At 40.1% G+C, this 20,516-nt stretch overlaps 1 protein-coding gene across 1 annotated transcript in view; it reads left to right on the top strand.

Moving 5' to 3' along the window:
• The first annotated feature begins 512 nt into the window (after nt 1-512).
• LOC139734550 (uncharacterized) overlaps nt 513-20,516 on the top strand; it is a 70,463-nt gene continuing 50,459 nt past the window's right edge. Inside the window, exons 1-15 of the mRNA XM_071645324.1 lie at nt 513-1,047; nt 6,280-6,392; nt 7,397-7,464; nt 8,120-8,352; nt 8,497-8,571; nt 9,220-9,456; nt 10,557-10,796; nt 11,605-11,844; nt 12,768-13,004; nt 13,411-13,647; nt 15,589-15,816; nt 16,472-16,708; nt 17,265-17,501; nt 17,982-18,221; nt 19,695-19,931. Coding sequence (XP_071501425.1) covers nt 513-1,047; nt 6,280-6,392; nt 7,397-7,464; nt 8,120-8,352; nt 8,497-8,571; nt 9,220-9,456; nt 10,557-10,796; nt 11,605-11,844; nt 12,768-13,004; nt 13,411-13,647; nt 15,589-15,816; nt 16,472-16,708; nt 17,265-17,501; nt 17,982-18,221; nt 19,695-19,931 — 3,394 coding nt within the window. The remainder of the gene's footprint in view (nt 1,048-6,279; nt 6,393-7,396; nt 7,465-8,119; nt 8,353-8,496; nt 8,572-9,219; nt 9,457-10,556; nt 10,797-11,604; nt 11,845-12,767; nt 13,005-13,410; nt 13,648-15,588; nt 15,817-16,471; nt 16,709-17,264; nt 17,502-17,981; nt 18,222-19,694; nt 19,932-20,516) is intronic.

Genomic DNA, 20,516 nt, shown 5'->3' with positions numbered 1-20,516 from the left:
CGATTTTTCGAATTCAAATAATACGGATAGTCCTTTTTCCTATTTACTGTGCTGACATTAACACTCCCTATGCTGTCTGCTAACAAGTAAGTGTGTATACTGCATGAGCTCCGTTTGTTTTTACGGGTTTTCGATACCGTTGTTATGACATGCCATCAGCAGAGTGTTTTTAGTGAATTTTGTATGTTATTGAGAACAGAGTATATGGGAATTTATCAAGGAAAGAAGATATAGGCCTAATGTGATAGGGATACTAGCTGGTGTGGTAATGGTGCACATGGTTGTCGCGATATAGCATTAACACTAAATCAGATGTGGTTGTATAATTTTTGGTGGCTGAAGTAGTAGCATAGGCCTAGTAATGCAGCAATAGTATAATGGCAGAAGTAAAATAAGTAGTAGTTGTGTCAATAGAAGTAGAAAATATAGTAGTACGTAGTGTATATAAATGTGACGCTTGTATTCTCTGTTCATGTAACAATCTGTCTCTGTGTATTATATTTTCTCAGAATATGCTACATTATTACGGAGACCCCACATCTGGTGGACCCGTCTTCTCCGTTCACAATGGATTTCATGCCACATCATTTTACCCCACTTCGCAGCGAGAGACGCGCAGGGCTCGCGAATTCGACGATCCGGTGTACCGTGCCAATTGGGAATTCGACAGGAAGAAAAATCGACATAGCAATAAGCAGCACGTAGTGAGGGCGGACCCCGCCGAACTGTTTGACAGACGCGGCGCCCGCGAAGGAGGGGATTGGAACGCACGCCATCAGTCACGGACGGCCGCGGCGCCAAAGAAGCGCCGGGCGCAGAGCGACGCACTGCCGGACGCGCCAGGCGGACCCCGAGCGGGCGTCGACGCCACCGACATGGGGCTCACGAGGAAAAAGGACCCCGTCCTAGACAGAAAATATAAAATCAAAGAGGATAAGGAAGAGAATAGGACTCGGAAATTGGCAATAAATGCAATTATAGCCCTGGTGGTTCTCTCATTATTGCTCATTATTGGAACGGGTATCTACCTCATTCTCATCTTCTTTGGTAAGTTGCTCTCTCTTTTCATCTCGGCATAAGGTAAAATAGCTCATTCGCATAAATTCAGCTTCACACATTCTTAAAATATTCTTTAACCAATACTGTTCACGACAAGAGAAGGCTAGAATACAGAGGATTTAAACAAACAAATAAATAAACAAACAAACAAACAAACAAACTTCTGTTCATCTGCCTCACATCGCTGGAAAACTTTAGTATGAAGTTAGTTTCTCTTGTTCGTTTGTTCATCACTATGTGATAATCATGTAACAAACCCAATTATTCATTTAAGATGCACTGAAGAAAGTTTGTGCACTACTTAATATCCTTTTGAACAATGTTGTTAACACAAAGCATGCAATCTCTCCCATAATTTATGAGTTGTACATATTTAAGTGATATATCGAGATGACGCAATTTGGTTTGCATAATTCATTACTTTGCTCTATTTTTATTCTTAACCCGTTGCCACTGAAATAAGGAATTATATCCTGTTGATGTAAATGTTACGTGAGGCCTCAGTTAAGTGTGACATGTATTATGATGCGTATATCAATATTAACCGTTCTTCGGTCGGAAAAAGTAATGTCACTATCTGTTCAACTGTAAGTTATACTATACCACTCCTTCAAGACGTGAATTCGATATCTCTGACAATTTCTTAGTAGTTCTTCTTTTCTCTGATAGCTAATGTAACGCATGTGGAGGTCGTCCAAATTCAGATAATTCTAAAGAACAAAACAAAACGAAACAAAACATAACAAAACAAAGCACACATACCCATGTGCCCTGCACTAAAGTATTAATCTGTACGAAAAGCAATTTATGCACTCTATATGTCAGTGTATGTGGAAAATCTTTTGCAATAATAATCGTGGGCAGCTAGGCGCAATAATATGAATTGAATTAGTAAAGCTACAGTATGATGGATCTTACTCTCAAGAGTAAAACTCTACATCATGAATCATCAGAATTGTAGAGAAAACTCGCATATCTCTGTATGGAATCAAAACATACAGCAGGACATATTCTAGAAAACTAGCAAGAGAGAAAAGGCGAATTTACTGAAGTGCACAAACAACAGGTTATTCAAATATTTATTATAGTTGAGGCTAGGATATTTCTGTCAATTTTCTTCAAAGCTTGTCTGTGTCTGTGTGTGCAATGTGTGTATTTATTTGAGTTCTATACATCTTTGTATACGTTTGCTCTCAAACATTTTATCAAAAGCCCTTTTGTGGTCATGATCCATACGCACACGGGTTTTATATTCCACTTCTGGAAGTAAGAAAATCTGAGGTTGGATGGTTCGTAGACTGGAAGCGACGATTTGTAAGATTTGTAAGATTTGTAAGATTTTATTGACTCTATCGACCCCCTCTCGGGGTATGAGAGTACAAACATATTTACAATATATGAATACAAAAATATAAGTGATAATGTACAGAATAACGTACATGTACATGTGAAAATAACAGATATAAATAAATATGCTTACAAAACAAGGCGTAAAGGACGTTTAACTACGCTACCACTACGTGTACAAACATTCACATCTACTTTACTTTCTACAAAACTACTGTCTTTCTTCTTTGGTATTGAAGAGAACTATTATCAGGTGTGTTTTTTTTAATCGTTGTTAACATGGGGTGCCTAGTATCCTCTTCTTGCAGGAACAGATAAAAAATGATTACTAAAATGAGCACTGCTGACGTAGGTTTTGAATTAAAACGCAAACAGCTCAATCGTATGGCCATTATTTTTGCCTTGTCTTGTTCACGCTGGACTTACCACACATATGATACACACAAACACATACACAATCATATACGCATTCCTGAAGAACTTGCAGAAACTGGACGTACTTACGGAATGCGGAATGTCCAAACCATAACAATGACGTCAGAGTTTCGGGGTCGAACAATTACTATTCAGGTCTCATCAAATGCGACCATCGGGTTACACCCAGACCTTCTACAAAACCTCGCTTTAAATGTTCGTCCTTTTGCCTCCGTGGTGTGTGATTTATGCACAATGGAAAGATACAGGAAAAAAAAAAAAAAACGTGGTCCGCTTTGTGCTTCACACAAAGTGGATCAAGCATGTCTGAAGAATTATGTTACTTGATAGCATAGTACGCCATCTTCAACAGAAACAATAAAGCTTTGAATGTTGTGGATCTGGAAAGAGACTATTTATGTGCGCATTTTACAGAGAAATGCATTGTGCCTTTTTCCCTATTATTGCGCTACATTTCATGGTTTGACGAACGATGTAGGCCTACATTTACAGAGAGGTTGAGGTTGAACTTTGTCTTACTAGTCAAACAAATTTAAATCAGAGCTGTTTTTGAACTTGCATTGTGATGTCGGTGAAAGTGTGGATCAAAGTTTTATTTTAATGATTTTAGGCCCTATACTTGGATCGCGTTAAGAAAAAAATATGTATAACCTGCGAGTCTCCCAATTACCTGATGACGAGTGGTAAGATCTACTGATAAAGTGAAACATGAATCATATAGATGTAATAATAACCGTTTAGGTACGTCATTTATGTTGTGCATAACTCTCTAACCCATGGAGAGCCAATGCTAGGTTTTGTATTCAGCATTTATTTTCGAAACGATCACCAAAATATCTATCGATCTGTTCTTTAACTAAAATTAGTCTGTTCAGCATCTTGACTCGATTCTGACATTCTTCGCGTTAGATCTTCGACAGTCGAAAAAAACGTGCGCTATCTTAGCATGCTGTATTTGATTTGTTGTTACGCTTTACATCCCAGTGATCCAATTACTTTCCCAACAAATTTCTTCGTTTACGTGTGACAATTGACAGCAATGTCTGTGACTCTAGGCCTGTTAAAAATCCGAAGTAATTTACTATACAGATGTAGCTTCGCGGCTGTCTATATTCCCACTTCCGAAGGCTACTTTAATAGTTTAAGGCTTAACCCTATCCTGGCCAGAAGCAATGTTGCAGTGTACTGTATTAGTGGACTCTAAGACTCATTGGTCGTGTTAAGGTTAATCAGATGATTAGAGAGTGTACCAGAGCGACAAATATACCGCTATCCCTCGATTCACTTGAGCACACACCACCAGGAAAGAAGGCGTTCGCTCATCGCAGTTTAAAGAGACACTTATACAATTTGGTCATGAGCTAACAGCAACCTGTTGCTGGTTATGAAATAGATGGAGGTGTTGTATAACAAGCCCTGGTGCGTATGTGTGTGCGTGTGTGTGTGTGGGGGGGGGGGGGGGGGTGGGGTTTCATTAGCTTGAATATAGGTACATGTACATTCAGGTGTTATTCGCAGCGATAACTACAAAGACTAATTTCACAAATAATATTTGAAAATCATATGGACACAGAGCATTGGAGCGGGTTTAGAACATAGGCAAAATAAATGATACCTATTATTTGTTTGTTTGTTTTTTGTTGTTTGTTTGTTTGTTTGTTTGTTTGCTTGCTTGTTTGAAAGGTGGAGGTTTATGGATATGAGGTTTAATGTAAGAACTTTAAACAGACCTCTTGCATGTTAGATTCCATCACTTATATCACTTGTATTCATTGATGCATGTTTTCCTTCTCCTTCATCTCACCCAGGACCATTTGCTGCCACAATCATACAATCGACAACTGGTATGTGTTTTACATTTTAATCCATCATGTCGCCTTTCTTTGAATATTTGTCCTGTACATCAATTTTTGTAAGGTAAATTTGACATAAAGAAAATAAAAGTTAAGTTTATAACATTAAAAAGTATGTTTGTATAAACACGTTTAGTTTGAGAAGATATTTGATTTTTGGCAACATCTCTGTCCCGCTGCGAAGGGCTCGTTTGCATTGGTGTTCGCAAAGCTTATACAAACACTCATTGATTGTCACTATTGAAGTTGATAACTTAATTGAGTGATATTACGTGACAAAGAATTATGTTGTTGATGTTGATTGTTTCATCTGCAGTTGTAATGCTATAGATTGCGAGGTAATAATGAGGATCGAAGTACGTATATCTTATATGTATTTGCATACAAGAATATAATTTTGTACGTACATACAGCGAGGTACGTGCTATCAACAAAGTCACGAAATGTATAGATACATAAAAACTTACCCAGATATACTGGGCGACTACATTGTATTGTTATGTCACAGTGTTGCACGACATAATGATTGCCTTTTGGTCTGTTTATTCAAAACAGTGCAACCGACGAACCAGGCGACTTTGGGAGCCAGCGCAATAGTGATTGGTGAGCGACAATGACGCGGCATGTTATTGTCAATGATTTAACTGTAGTGATGCATCAGCATTTCACTTTACCACTTTCCGTTTAATTCAACAATTACCAATAAATAAATGGCCTATAGAATGCACTGTGTCGAGTGTTGATCGTTGTATTCAATTTGGCGGCCTTCCTCTCGACATCGCGAAAACTGGTCCATGTAACTTGAATGAAAATGAGGATGAAAATCATTGATTCTGATGGTAGAATATATTCTGTTATAAATTTGATATTCATTAGTGTTCCTGACAAAATGGTAATGGCTTTGATTTGAAATTTGAAGTTACATTTGTGTGTGTGTGTGTGTGCGTGCGTTTTTTTATTTACCCACCCTGTATGATAAAAAGCCATTAAGTTTTCAAATGTTCAGTGATTAATCTCGCAACGTAGATTGTCGAAATACATATTTTCATACCGTTGAATTAGTAATGATCAATAAATGATATAATCATGTGATACATATCATTGCAGTTTTGATTCAACTATGAAAACAGAGTGCTAAATTGTTCTGATTTCAGATTCACACCTCTAAAGCTATGTTGTGAATTCAAAGTTTCGCACGTCGTTGGGCCCGTATAAAAGTAAAAATAACCAGAAGAAAATTATATCTGCAATAGAAATACTTATTTGGGGGAGATGCATGTACCTGATATACCTGTCAAGAAAATGGAGCATTCCGTGCCTTACATAATGTTAAATGCTTCTAGTATTGTGTGCAGCGAAATGAGTATGCTCTGGTGATTGAGAACACATAGAACAATATATATATATATATATATATATATATATATATATATATATATATATAAATATATATATATGTATATATATATATATTACTTTCGTGACCTTATATAAGGAAAGAAATCATGCATAAGGCAAGAAGAATTCCTTTAGAATGTTATTGACTGGAAGATTTTTTTTTTAAATCGTCATTTCTGCTCCACAGTTGGTGTAGAGTTGGATGCCGTTGTGCGTCTTTCCAATAGAGCGTTTATTCCTGCATACAATAACGACCTTTCGCCGCAGTATATGGAACTATCACAAAATTTTACAAATACGGTAAGTTGGTGTTCACAATTTTTGTGTCTTTTCTTGATTACGATCAAAGTTGTAATTTGGCAGTGGCTTGCAGCTATGATAACTATAAACACGATAAATGCCATTACATGACTGGTCGGATTTGCCGTTTGTCCATGATGAAACCATTAATGAAAACGTCGGGAACCATTTTTTTTCAAAAAAACAAAACCAAAAGGTCTTCAGCGCAAATCAAAGCCTTACCGCGCTAACACTTCAAGAGGGGGCGGGGGGGGGGGGGGGCAAAGTGGTGACAACTTATGTATTCCTTTATGGTTCAAAAAAGTGGGGAGGGGGACCTGAGCCCCACCGACCCTCTTTTGTATGTGTGGATTTGTGTGTGAATGAATAATCTAAATGCTAAATTTGCGAAAATCACCAGTATTTTCAGTTTGCATCAAGCAAATTATCGATCTTTTGATCTCATTGTCACACCTCCATTCCACCCACCCCTTTGTCATTCAATTTGAGTTGCAGCAGGAACGCAATTATATATGTCGTGAATATAAATGCTGCTTCAGGTCTTAGAGTATTCGGAAGCCATTTAGAATAATACAGAGTGAATATACATTGTACAATTAAATCATTTATGAAATTCGTAGTAATGTGAAGTTATTCATACAAGTCAGATTTTTTTTTTTTGCAGCCTTTTCACTTTTGCAATCGAGGCTGACTTGGATATATTCACCAACATCTTTAAACACACTGGTATTTGAAAGCTTGTGACATAAAGCGGAGTCCTTCCAAAAAATAAAAATGATTTCTGTTGCGGTTTAATTGATTTTTTTCCTCAGTGCCATTGAACTAGAGAAATTATAGAGAACTCCACATGTTGCTTCATCGATAATTGTTCTCAATTTGAAATTATTATTGATTTCTAAACAGTGAAATGTATCTCTTAATTCATGTTTCTCTTATTTGCTTTCAAAGGAGATTAGAATGTAAAAAAGTTATATATCATTTGTTCTCTCTCACTTTTCGTTCAGATGGATGCTGTGTTTTACAATAGCGATCTTCGCGATGTCTACAACGGAACTCTCGTTAATGGTTTCAGGTACAAACTACTTTGATTGATTAAACTTAAACTACTCACTGTGCATACGATATAAAGGAGGAATTCACCTCTAAACGCAACCCTGGTCTATTGATTCACTGAATGGAGAAATAGTAGTGGAGTACTAGTACATACTTGAGTATTGGCGAAAGTTTGAGGAGAATTGGACAGAATTTACAAGTTGTGAATGTTTAAAGTTCGGATGAAATCCATCATGTGCCGTCGTTGCCGGATAAAAAGGTTATATCATTTCATGATGTCACAGTAGAAAGCGAAACGATACAAAAGAATATTAAGACAATTCCAACTATTCTCACTATTCTAGCAAAATTTAAAAGCACCTGACATACCTACGTCAGAAAGCTGGGCGAGTAATACTACCCTTGTCAGTCAGTAAACATGACCAGCAACCTTCCATGGCGACGGTGCAGTTTTTATAATAGGTACAAACATAGAGAGAAAGAAACATATATATATATATATATATATCATAGATAGGAAGATGTATAGAAAGAAATATATGTAGATATATAGATAGATAAATAGATCTAGAGAAATAAATAGGTAGATAGATAATGAGATAGAGAGGGAGATATGTAGGCCTGCTGGTAATAGATATATAATACATAATCGACCAATAAACACATACTTTCAGAGCCGGCAGTGTCATCGTCAACTTCACCATCACGCTGATATCAGTGCCCACGCCACCAACCCCCAGCCCGGGAGCAACGGAGGCGATGACGACGGTCGGTTCGGCTGCAGACCGAATCAGGCAGGTGCAGGGCCAGGTGGAGATCGCCATCAAGGATATCATCCGCGTGGCCGACGATAACGGTGACCTCGACGATCTCGGCCTGGAGTCGACGACTTTGGAAGTCACTGATGGTGAATCTTGAGAGATCCGATATTTTCAATTCTCCCTTTATGATATTGCATTATGATTAAAAGATTGAATTAAGCAGAACGACATGTACATTTAGAGTATAGAGTTTATCTGATTTTTTTTTTCGTTCCTCTGATATTCTTTAGTTGGTGTGGATGTAACTGTTCTCACGACAACCTCCGCTCCTGCAACAACGTTACCGCAATCTACGACGCCACCGGGTAAGTAAAAGGTTAACATGGAGAGTGCCCTATGAGTGCATCTTTGTATCCGCCTAAAATCTTCAATAGAGGTTGTATTTGTATACTTGCGTATTTCTACTGTAAGAGTGCGTACATGTGGGTGTGGTGGTACTTTCACACTGTTTAACGTTGGCGTTGTCTGACATTCGACGGCGACGGCCATTTATCTTTCGACGAATCAGAGAGCGCCTTTGGAAAACTCACCGTGCCATGGCTCAGTGAAATTGCACGAGCCATTTGCAGTGTAATATCTCTGTGGATATAAAGTCCACGATCTCTCAATACTGAAGTTACGCTTCTGGTCCGCTGGTAGCCTCGTTGATCTCTTTCATGTCACGGAAGCTTAATCCTTTTTCCTGCTTCAAATGATGTTCAGTAGTCGAAAATTTCACCTTTTTTATGTGCATGGGAAATATTGCTCCAAACAATTACATATTGTATAGGCCTAGGTCCAATATGATATGCAAAAGTGTAAGTGTAAATGAAATGCGCCATGGTGGAAATCTACAACTTTATACCATTTTCGCTTGAGTCTTGGTGCAGGCTACAATCGACAAAGGAAGGGTATTAGTAATCTCCAACGAATTACTTCTAAGTATAATCGACCATCTCATTTCTGTCGCCAAGACACTGAACTTCCCACCATCACATGTCCGGATGATGTTACCGTGGAGACGGAGCCCGGCGAGGCTTTCGGGATCGCATCTTGGAATAACCCCACGGCCACGGACAATTCTGCACAGGTCACCGTCGAGACGGACTTTCTGCCCGGCGAGCTGCCCATCGGCACTCGGACAATCACCGCCACGGCCACCGATGCCGCGGGAAACACTGCTCAGTGTACCTTCTCGGTTACTGTTGTTGGTAAGTCGATTTTTCGCCATCGAGTATGGCAACACTAAAGGCATAGTTTTCCTTGTGTCGCGGTCATTAATACAGTTAGATGAATAGAGGTGTGACCCGTTAAAACTTTCCATGGTGACTATGGTAGACGGAGAATTCGACAGCAAAACCACGTGGCATAGTCTTTGTTAAAGACTGATAGGTGATAATAATAATAATAATAATAATAATAATAATAATAATAATAATAACAATAATAATAATGATAATAATAATAATAATGATGATGATAATAATAATAATTCACAACATTTATATAGCGCGTTATTACATAACATGTCTCTAAGCGCTATAGCATGGAAAAGGATAGGTGAGTTATGGGGAGAAAATGGGTATTCTTCTGCCATGAATCAGTTCAGAAAATAACTGATATAGAGATAGAGGGAGAGAAAGTAGGAGCAATCCCTGCTAGAATGAACACAGTGTCACATAGTTTGAAACACGATGTTAAACATAGTGTGAACACAGTTTGAACACAGTGTGTGTTTTTTTTTCATACCGCTAAATTCGACCTTTTAAACATTTTGTATGCACATTTTGAACTATAAATTCACAGCGGGAAACAGAACATTACTATGTGAACTCTCTGTGAAAAAAAAAATCACACCACAGTCTGAAATCATCTTCACATTGTTAAATTCGAGCGTTTTCACAAAGTCAACTATATGAACACATTGTGAACACACTGTGGGATACTGTGTTCTCTTAACTTTGCAGAATGGATGGGAGGATGCATCATCTTGGTAATCACTTCTGTTTGGTGTCACTTGTATGGGAAAAGAGGAAGCAATGATCAGCTTATAATCTGGAAATCATGAAAACAACTGCATTTACTTAGACTTATAAACAAAGGAACAAACCAACCGGCGGGGGGGGGGGGGGGTTATGTAGCTGATGTTAGGAAAACAATGATGCTGATGACCTTATGAATGAGTTAATTGGGCTGATCAAAAAGAGAAATGGAAGCTGAATAAATAAACAACAGCAAAATGAAGCCATGTTGGATCCCTGAAGGAACATTCCTAATATTTCATTCCGCCCTCGACCTTTATCAAAACTAGATGCCGAACCTCCGACGGCGATCTGCCCGAATGACGTCACATCAGGTACCGATGCCGGCAAGGACTTCGCTACCGTCTCCTGGACGAATCCGCAGGGCAGCGACAACTCGGGCTCCGTTGAGAGCATCTCCACGGACACGGCGGAGGGGCAGTTTGCCATCGGCAGTCACGTGATCACCGTGACAGTCGTGGACAGTGCGGGTCTTGAGGGGCAATGCACTTTTACTGTTACAGTGCAAGGTAAGGCAGTCTCATAACCCCGTTCCACAGTATTTTTTTTTTCTCATTGGACACTCGTGGGAAGCAAAGATTGTTGCTTCCGGCCACCCACCGAACTGTATCGGATCGCAGTCTGATGAATCCGATTTGGTTGGTCGACTATCAGGTGAGTGCCAGACATCTTGCCTCATCGGATCACTGCCCGACATGTCTGACACTGACCTGATAGTCGACTTACACAAGTCGGATCCATCGGACCTCGATCCGATACACCTCGGTGGGTGGTCGGAAGCAATAAACTTTGCTTTCGATGAGTAAACCGATTAGAGAAAATGTTTTTCTTTTTAACCATACGAAAATACATACTGAAACTTAATCGTGCTGCGAGGAGCCGTTTCGGCTTAAGCTTTCCAAGGTGCCGCTGTTTGTCCTGGTTTAAGGTAGGTTTATAAAAAAGCGCTTATTAACCAAGTACCTGTAATAATTGTCGAAGTTATTTGATCTCCGATTTTGAATTCAGTCAGGATTTTGTGACCTTCTTAACACTATATCTTCTATCATCAAATCCAATGCGTCGTTCAATAACTTGCATTTTTATGCCATATCATACCCGTTGTTTCTTTTCCATTGTAATCTATACATCGTATTGATTGTTATGCATTCTAATGAAAAGAAGTAAAAGTGAACTGGTAATATAACCAAAGAGCACCCGTGTTGTGTTTTTGTGAGTTTCTTTATCAATGTTTGGTAGCGAGCGTTTATCGGGGAAATAAGGCAAAAGAAAAAGTGTAGCAAATCTAAGATTGCCAACAACTCTCATCTGACATAGACGACGAAGCTCCGGTCTTGACGTGTCCGGACACCATCCAAGCGGACACGGATGCCGACGCCCCGACGTCGATCGTGACGTGGACGGTAACCGTGGACGATAACTCCGGCGAGACTCCGACCGTGACCTCCTTGCCTCCGTCGGGCGGAAGCTTCGCCATCGGCTCACACACCGTGTTCGCTAGTGCCACGGACTCCAGCGGGAACACGGGCCAATGCACTTTCAATGTTGAAGTTTCAGGTATGTAACATGGGATTAATTACGTCCGACTGTGATATTTTTTAATGTACACTAGACTGTAGCTCCACCAACTCATCCGTTGCATTGTTCCCAATACCTTTCATCCCCCCCCCCCCCCAAAAAAAAACTACCTTGCCCTTCTCCAGTGGTATATGATATTTTACGGAAAATCGAGTGATGATGTATTTAACACACTGTATCTGAAATGATGTGGTCAGGTATTGTCAGCCTCTGTCATAACGTGTGCCATGGAGTATTTTCGGCCTACGAATGTTTCTCATTATGCTAACTATTCCTACATGTGAAAGAAAAAAAAAGATATTATTCTGAGGGTTGAAGGTTCAGGTGCGAGTTTCTTCACTTTGTCTCCCTTTACAAATTATATTTGTTAAGATCGCAACTGCTGATCTGAAATTCCGAAATTTGACGGAATTTTTCGGAGCTTGGGTATTTGTTCCATGTTCATTGTGTCACTGCTGGCAACCAGGGACAGCCTGGTGGTAGTGTCGCTGCCCGGAAAGCAGTAGATGACAGGTTCAAGTACCACTGGTTCCTTTTTTCCGACATGTTTGTTAAATTACAGATCAGCAGTTGCGATCTTATCAAATTCAATTTGTAGAGGGAGACAAAGTGAAGAAACTCGTACCTATTCCTATATGACTTGCAATATGCTCTTTGTTTCCTGACCGAAACGTTGTCTACTGTGATTGATAATCAATCACTAGTGACTAAATAAATACGGAGCTGATTTGCTGTAACCTCATTATTTGCAAATGACGTAACTCACATTTTCGATGGCAGCGAGCGAATTGTTTGTTTGTTTGTTTGACGATCAAGTATTTATTTATGATGAGCCAGGAAGTTTTTTTCGGCAGTAATGTGATGTCGCCATGTTGTTACCTTGCTTGCTTCACCCATCACAGACGCACAGGCTCCTACCCTCTCCTGTCCGTCGGACATCACACAGCCGGCAGACCAGGGGGCAGTGACCACCACTGTCACCTGGTCCATTACGGCCACCGACAACTCCGGGGAATCCCCAACCATCACGTCATCCCACCAGCCCGGCCTCTACAGTCTGGGAAACATCAGCGTGGTCGCCACGGCAACGGACTCTGCTGGCAATGTGGCAACTTGCACTTTCGGCCTTCAGGTGACAGGTTAGTTTGCCTATACACACACAGGGTTGAATGTATGTATGATTGTGCTATCGTTTCACACTAAACACGCTGAAAAAAAAAGCTTTTTAACTTGTATCACAAAACCAACGACACTGACAAGCCCCCGCCACTGAGTACGTTGATATCGTTAACTTATCAATATATGATTCTCTAAGCTTTGTTAATAATTTAAAACTAGTTCATAGGACGGAATTACTTTTAGAAACCACTTCTTTAGTTTTCGTAAACTCCCTTGTGAGTGCATTCGTCATCACAAGATATTCATCAAGATATGGAATAAAAACACATTTTCCTTCTTCCACATGGACAGAATGGGATTGGCCTTTTACTAGTACTCAAAAGGAAATTGTGTTTTAATGATGAATGATAATGGAATCTTTGACAGACGAAGAAGCACCAACCATCACTTGCCCCGATGACATAGTGACAGAGGCAGACGCTGGTCAGCCGTCCACCATCGTCTCCTGGCTGGGACCGTTCGGCCAGGACAACTCCGGCCAAGTGACTGTCTCTTCGGACAACTCTCCCGGCCTGATGACCATCGGTGTCGTAACGGTCACTGGCACGGCGGTGGACGGGTCGGGCAACACTGCGCAGTGCTCGTTTACCATCACGGTTCAAGGTGAGATTAATGGGGGTTCTCACAAAACAAAACAGATGACATGACTAGTGTAAGCACTTAAATCTGTGTCTGTCTTGTTGATCTTGCTCATCATAGTATAATTAGGCACGACTGTCGAATGGAAAGATCGTGGCATAATGTATAAGATTATGATTTTCAAAAAAAGTTCTTGGGTTGGACTCTTGCGGAGTGCATTCGGCCTTGGGCAAGATGCACCCCTACCCTTCTGCAGATAAGTATTGGGTACGTGACGAAAAGCTTTTTAACCCTATTTTAACTGGGGGGGGGGTCAAATTGACCCCCCCCCTCGACATTTCGCGCCACGATTCCGCGACGCGAAAAGATGGCGCCGCGTCATTTCGTGACTATCTTCATTGAAGTCTCCCGCATATTTTGAGACCCAATTTGCGACGTCCGGGTACATCGTTCCGAAGTTAAGTAATAATTTGCATATGCATGTCAACCCAAAAACAGCTTAAATTCACGATATCGTGTGCAAATCCAATGCAAATTGTGGTGTGTTTTTTTTTTTTTTTGGTTAAATTAATATAAATTAGATTATTTTCACTTTTAATCATCAAAATTAATCAATTCTAATGTAGATCAGCTTGAAAAAGTGCCTGCAACAAAATTTGATCCAAAAAACAATGAAAAACAAAAGGTAAAAAAACGATAAAATACATAAGACATTTAAAAAACAATAAAAAACAAAGGAAATTGATTTTGATTGTGCTACATTTTTGCAAGGAAATTGTTTGATGTGTCTTAAGGAATTCTCAAACAAAAATTTAGCAATCCTTTAGTCTTTTTAATGGAGTTACAAGTGAAAATACAAATTTCCTGCATTAATTTACATAATGAATATACTAAAAATAGAAAATCAATATTTTTCTATTGTATGACCATTTAATATTATATTAAAGAGCACATTCATTCGTCAATGGGTCTTACTGGCTAATCAATTTGATTTGTGTTTTATATTTATTAGATTATATATGCTACAGAGTAAAAAGGTAACAGAGTATAAAGTACACGGCGTATAAAAGGTGACAGATATAGACAGGTAACAGATTATAGACAGGTATAATGCTATATGCAGGGCTTGAGCTTAATTAAAGTTGATTATGCTGGGGTTTTTTATGTTAGGATGGGGGTGGGGAGGGCGTTTTTGATTTGTTCGTGTGTAATTGTATAATAAGTAGTTTTATGCAGTAAATGATTTGTAAATGTAACTGGACCCTCCTGAAAAACAGTAAGCCATGATGGCAATATTTACTGAGTGAGGCTTATCCAGCCGCTTTCAACATTGTATTATTTTTATATTTGTATATGTTTGATTGATTGTGACGGGAATAAATAAACAAACAAACAGTCTTGTAGTTGACATCCGGTTCTATGTTCAGGCAAAATTTCGCGGCAATCGCGCAATCGTCGGCCGAGATCTGAAGAGGGGTCAAATTGACCCCCCCCCCCCCCGTAAAAACTTGGTCTCAAATAGCCCAGTTAAAAAAGGGTTAAGGTAGGGCCTTTTAGTAATAGCAACACTGAAGAGACTACATTAGTCAACAGGACCTTATTTTACTTTGACATTTTATGTCATAATGATAATGATGATGGTGAAAATCATATGTGGACGATGAACTATCATTATGATCAATGCAATCAGCATTATCACGATCATTATCACGATCGTCATTACATGCAAAATCTGTAAAGATCTTTGCCTACAAAATAGAATCGATGCGTTGCTTGCATATTTAACCCTTAACGTTTCTGCATTAATTTCTGGTTTGCTGGTCACAAACTATGGTCCTGTGTAGCCATTTGATTTCCATTAGACAAATATGAAAGTGTGTGTGGGGAGGGGAGATACGTGTGTGTAGGTATTTGAAGTTATAACATCTCACCCCAGAATGTTGACATTGGTACTCTCTTACACAGACTTGGAGGATCCAGAACTCCAGTGCCCGGATGACGTCACAGCAGTCTTGTCTTCAGACCCTGTTACCTGGGACGACCCACAAGCCACGGACAATTCGGGGTCCATTGATAGTCTCATCACCAGTCCCTCTGCTTCTGACCTGACCCTGGGAACTAACACCGTCACCGTAGTCGCCACGGATCCCTCGGGGAACTCGGCCGAGTGTCGCTTTAACGTGACATTGACAGGTTTGTGGCTAGGTTGCAATTGCTGAATCGATTAGTGTTATCAACATGTTGGCAATGCCCCGATTATCCAAGGAAGAAAATAATTACTATATCAACAGCCTTGTGTAAAGGAAGTAAGGCAAAATGTCAGTTTGATGTACTGATAGCAGAGAACATGAGAATGGTTAAACTACATACATTTTATCATGTGATTTAAATTCAAAAGGGAAAGACCATTCAACATACGACGTTATGTTATACTCATATAATCGGATCTAAGCAAGGATATATTCATGGTGAAGTATGATTATGAATCATAATGTGGCATGCACCGACAGGACAATACAGAACAGACCATACTCGAACGCACGGGACTTCGAGAGTCAAATTGGCCACTGTTTCTCGCTAAATTGTTGTAATCACCTCTCGTCTTCCGGACGGACACGTTTTCATGTACTCCTTTTGTTTTTGATATTCAATACACGTATATAGCTAGCGTCTTTAACAACATCACAGAACCTCGAGTTAATGTCAAATACAGTGGTGCAACATGCACAGATGTGTCTGCCCTTAAATGATATATGGATGATATTATTTCTTGCATGCGAACGTTTGTCGTTTTGATATGGATGCTTGACGCTTTCATGCCGGGTTTGTTCTGATTTTTTTTTTTCAGACGGAGAGGCTCCGAGTATCCAATGCCCCGAAAACGTGACGGTCACTGTTGCCGATGGTCAATCCACTGCCCCTGTAACATGGTCAGAGCCAGCAGCCACGGATAATTCCGGCCAAGTGACCATCTCCACTGACCTGCCACCTGGCACGTATCCGATCGGCCAGCAGACGGTCACCGCCACGGCCACGGACACGGAGGGTAACCAGGCAACGTGCACTTTTGAGGTCACAGTCATCGGTAAGTGTAAAATGTGTGCAATGCCGCCAGACAAAATAGTATGGTCAATTCATGCAGATGTTTTTGATTCATTACTCGGTTGTTGTGTTGGTGATTTTTTTTTCTACTACTTGTGATGACTTTCCATTGCCTCACTAACAGACTAATACGGTTGTACATGAGAGATAAAATGAGAACGAAACCCAAAGCGTAATTATGTGGATTGATAGAATGCAGCAATATTCGTAGAACACATAAGCAAAGTTTGAGGAAAATCTGACAATCCGCTTACAAGTAAGAATTACCGGTAACATTTAGTAGTAAAAGGTCGAGGGAATGTGTACCATTCAGTTAAAAAAAAACCCCGGAGAGAATAAAACCATAATGTGTCACTTACAGCTGACAACCTCATCATAGACTAAAGGCACCACAAGGAAATTAACGTCAACCAGAGGCACAATACTATACGCGTTAACTCCCAATGTATACTTCCTAGTCAGAACGAACGGTGACTTATGTCATACGGCTTAAAGGTGTGTACTTTGAGAGATTCCTGACTATGTTTACCTATTTTCAGATGCCGAGCTGCCAGTCATTACGTGCCCCGAGGACGTAGTCGTAACGGTCAGCGAAGGGCAGTCGTCGGCCAGTGCGTCGTGGACAGAGCCGACGGCGAGTGACAATTCTGGCCAAGTCACCGTCACCTCTGACATCTCACCCGGCGACTTCCCCATTGGTCAGCAAGTGGTCACCTATACTGCCGTTGATCCTTCGGGCAATATGGCGACGTGCTCCTTCGACGTCACAATACAGGGTGAGATTTGATTGGCTCTTCCCAACTTTTTTTTTTTGGATGGAATTCTTTATTCAAGATTGATCGGACAATAATTCATCTGTGCCTATAGCTTGCTTTACTTTTTGTGGCACTACATTTGTAATCCGTCAACATGATTCTTGCCTATTGTCGAATGTTTGATGTGCGAGCAGGTAAGATGTCGCCTCTCAGCAGTGAGAAATGACATCAAACCATTTAGGAAGCATTACTCGTTGCCATGGAGACTAGTCATGATTCCGTTGTCCAAATATTCAAGGTATTTTGAACACTCCATTTCAGAGTTAAGAGTGATTTATAGTAGGGAATGCATGATACAATGTCTCCTACTCAGATATATCATATAGGTTACGGAAAGCGTCGTTGATGATTTTAACCTGTGACCTCAATACGGCATTATCATGTACATCATACATACACGTAATATGCGTTTCTTGATTTACAATGTGATGAAACTCACAGACCTGGAGCCACCTTCTTTAGTGTGTCCACCAAACATCACTATCTCGGTCAGCTCTGACCAGTCCTCTGCAATGGTCACCTGGGATGACCCGACGGCCACAGACAACTCGGGAACGGTCAGCCAAGTGACCACAGACGAGCAGCCAGGCCTGTATGAGATTGGTCTTCACGTTGTCGTGGTAACCGCCGTAGATCCATCAGGAAACACTGCTACTTGCTCCTTTTTCATCGCTGTCGAAGGTGAGGAGAGTATATTGAGAATAAAAGAATAAATAAGCAAATGAATACATAGATAGATAGATAGATAGATATATAGATAGCGAGATAGATGAATAAATAAATAAACTTAATAAATTTTTTTTCAAATGATAGAATTTATTGATTTCTCGAAGCAACATAATTTTACAGAGGATAAATGATTTACAAAGTTATTACTTCAACACAAAAACATTTCTTTGATACAAACAATTTAAACACATATCTGTGTTTTTTATAATTTTTTTCAAATATTTAAATATCTTCTTACTAAAAAACATACTATAAAGGGTCGTACATGCGAGAATGCGAAAATAGGATAAAATAACTTTTGGCAGTCCGAAAGCCCGCCCAGGCCCGCCCGACATGGCGACGACGAGTGCACATTGAATAACTTCCACAGGACCATTGCAATTGACTACACACAGCCCCGACGCCGTACACAAGTGTAACACTTGAGCACAGCGACAGGGCCGCGCACAGCCACATTGCAATGTACAGCTAATAAAAGGAAATTCGTAAATACTAATAGGCCCCATGGACAGAAAATCTAGAAATTAGCAAACAACATTCACCCGCCGTCCCCACGCTCAGGCAGGCCCCCAGCGGACTTCCGGCAAGCCATTGGAACGCCAAGGATGCACCCTGCCCGAAAGTATGTACAGTGTATACATTTACATTACACACGCCACACCCAGGTAGGCTCCTAGAAAGCCACCGGGTTGCCACGAACATACCCTGCCCGAAAGCATGCATAAATTAACTTTTGAAAAAAAAAAAAAAAAAAAAAACTTAATAAATGAAATAAATGAATATTAAAGTACATACATGAATAAATTCTAAACAAAAACCTAAATGAATAAATAGATAAATTGGTTCATAAATGTGTAGATAAATAAATATATGTATATTCATGAAAATTGTTTTTTTCTATTAGGTTTTGCGTAACCACAATTGAGCACACATTTGTATTTAAAGCTCTAGCAAGAGTTTAGAAAGCTTGTCTAAGGCAAAAACGAAAAGTGTCGCGGGAAAAAAAAAAGAAAGATGCAAAAGTGAGAGGTAAACGCACGGAATTTTCTGCCAACTAATGCGGTAATTTGTGAAAACAGGTACCGGCACGGAGAGACAAAATATCAAATCACATGAAATCTATTAAAAAGACATTCTTGTAAAATTGTATAGTATCGTGACATCCAAGATAGAAAAACATACACAGCAATGGTAGTCAACCTTCAACAGCACACACGCGTGCCTAATTTACATATATAGTTTGGGGCAAAAAACAAACAAACAATCATTAACAACTCGAGATGTACGATCCAAATTTTCTTGCTTTCATATTCTCAAGCCCATGAATCCCATTGATTAGCGGTTATAGTTAGATGTTTACAGGGTAGATGAATGTGTATGATGTGTGTGCTTTTTCTTCATCATGGCTCGATCAATTTTTCACAGATTCTGGCCTACCTATGGTAACTTGCCCGGACGATATCGTCGTCGCGGTTGCAACGGGAGAATCAACGGCCGAGGTCACCTGGACGGACCCCTCGGCGACGGACAATTCCGGCCAGGCGACCGTCACGACTGACCGCTCACCGGGCACGTACGGCATCGGTCAGGTGACGGTGACCGCTACTGCCACGGACAGTGCAGGCAATCAGGGTACCTGTACATTCACCATTACAGTACAAGGTAAGACTTTAACTGATAGACAAATTTATTGCCCTACATCGACGTAGATAAGCACTGAGAATTGATCAGTGTTTTAGTAGTAGCCATGACAAAACATAATTATCATGGGCATACATACTGCGAGTAAGACTTGGGGAAAACTTTCGCTGTATGTGGGAGGGAAGTGCATGTGCAAGGTCAGATGCTACTGTGTAGTGTGTGTCGAGATTTTCTGTAGAAGTGCAATTGACATCAGACAAGCACAGAAATGAACATGAAGTGGGAGGTCCTGCTTCTAAATTTTACACGTGACCCTTAAATAGTCCAAAAGGAGCTGGATACCAATAGACCGCACAAAAGTGCTCATTTCAACTCTCTTTCCTACACATGCTCTGATTTTCTACTTTTTTTTCAAAGACACCTTTCACAGAGTGATAACAGGTTGAACACAACGTACATTTAAATATCAGCGCCAAGTGCGATCATGGTGATTTATGATCACAGGGCCTGGCGCAGGCGCCGGAGGTGAGGAGTGGGTTGGGGCGTGGTTAGGCATCCTTGATTCCCCATATAAAGGAAAAATATATTGAGCCCTTTGGTCGCCCC

This window comes from Diadema antillarum, unplaced genomic scaffold (genome assembly GCF_040938485.1).
Source record: "Diadema antillarum isolate AM-2024a unplaced genomic scaffold, OU_Dant_1.0 seq00000532_RagTag, whole genome shotgun sequence".
Classification (NCBI taxonomy): Eukaryota; Metazoa; Echinodermata; class Echinoidea; order Diadematoida; family Diadematidae; genus Diadema; species Diadema antillarum.
This window is presented reverse-complemented; position numbering and strand designations above follow the sequence as displayed.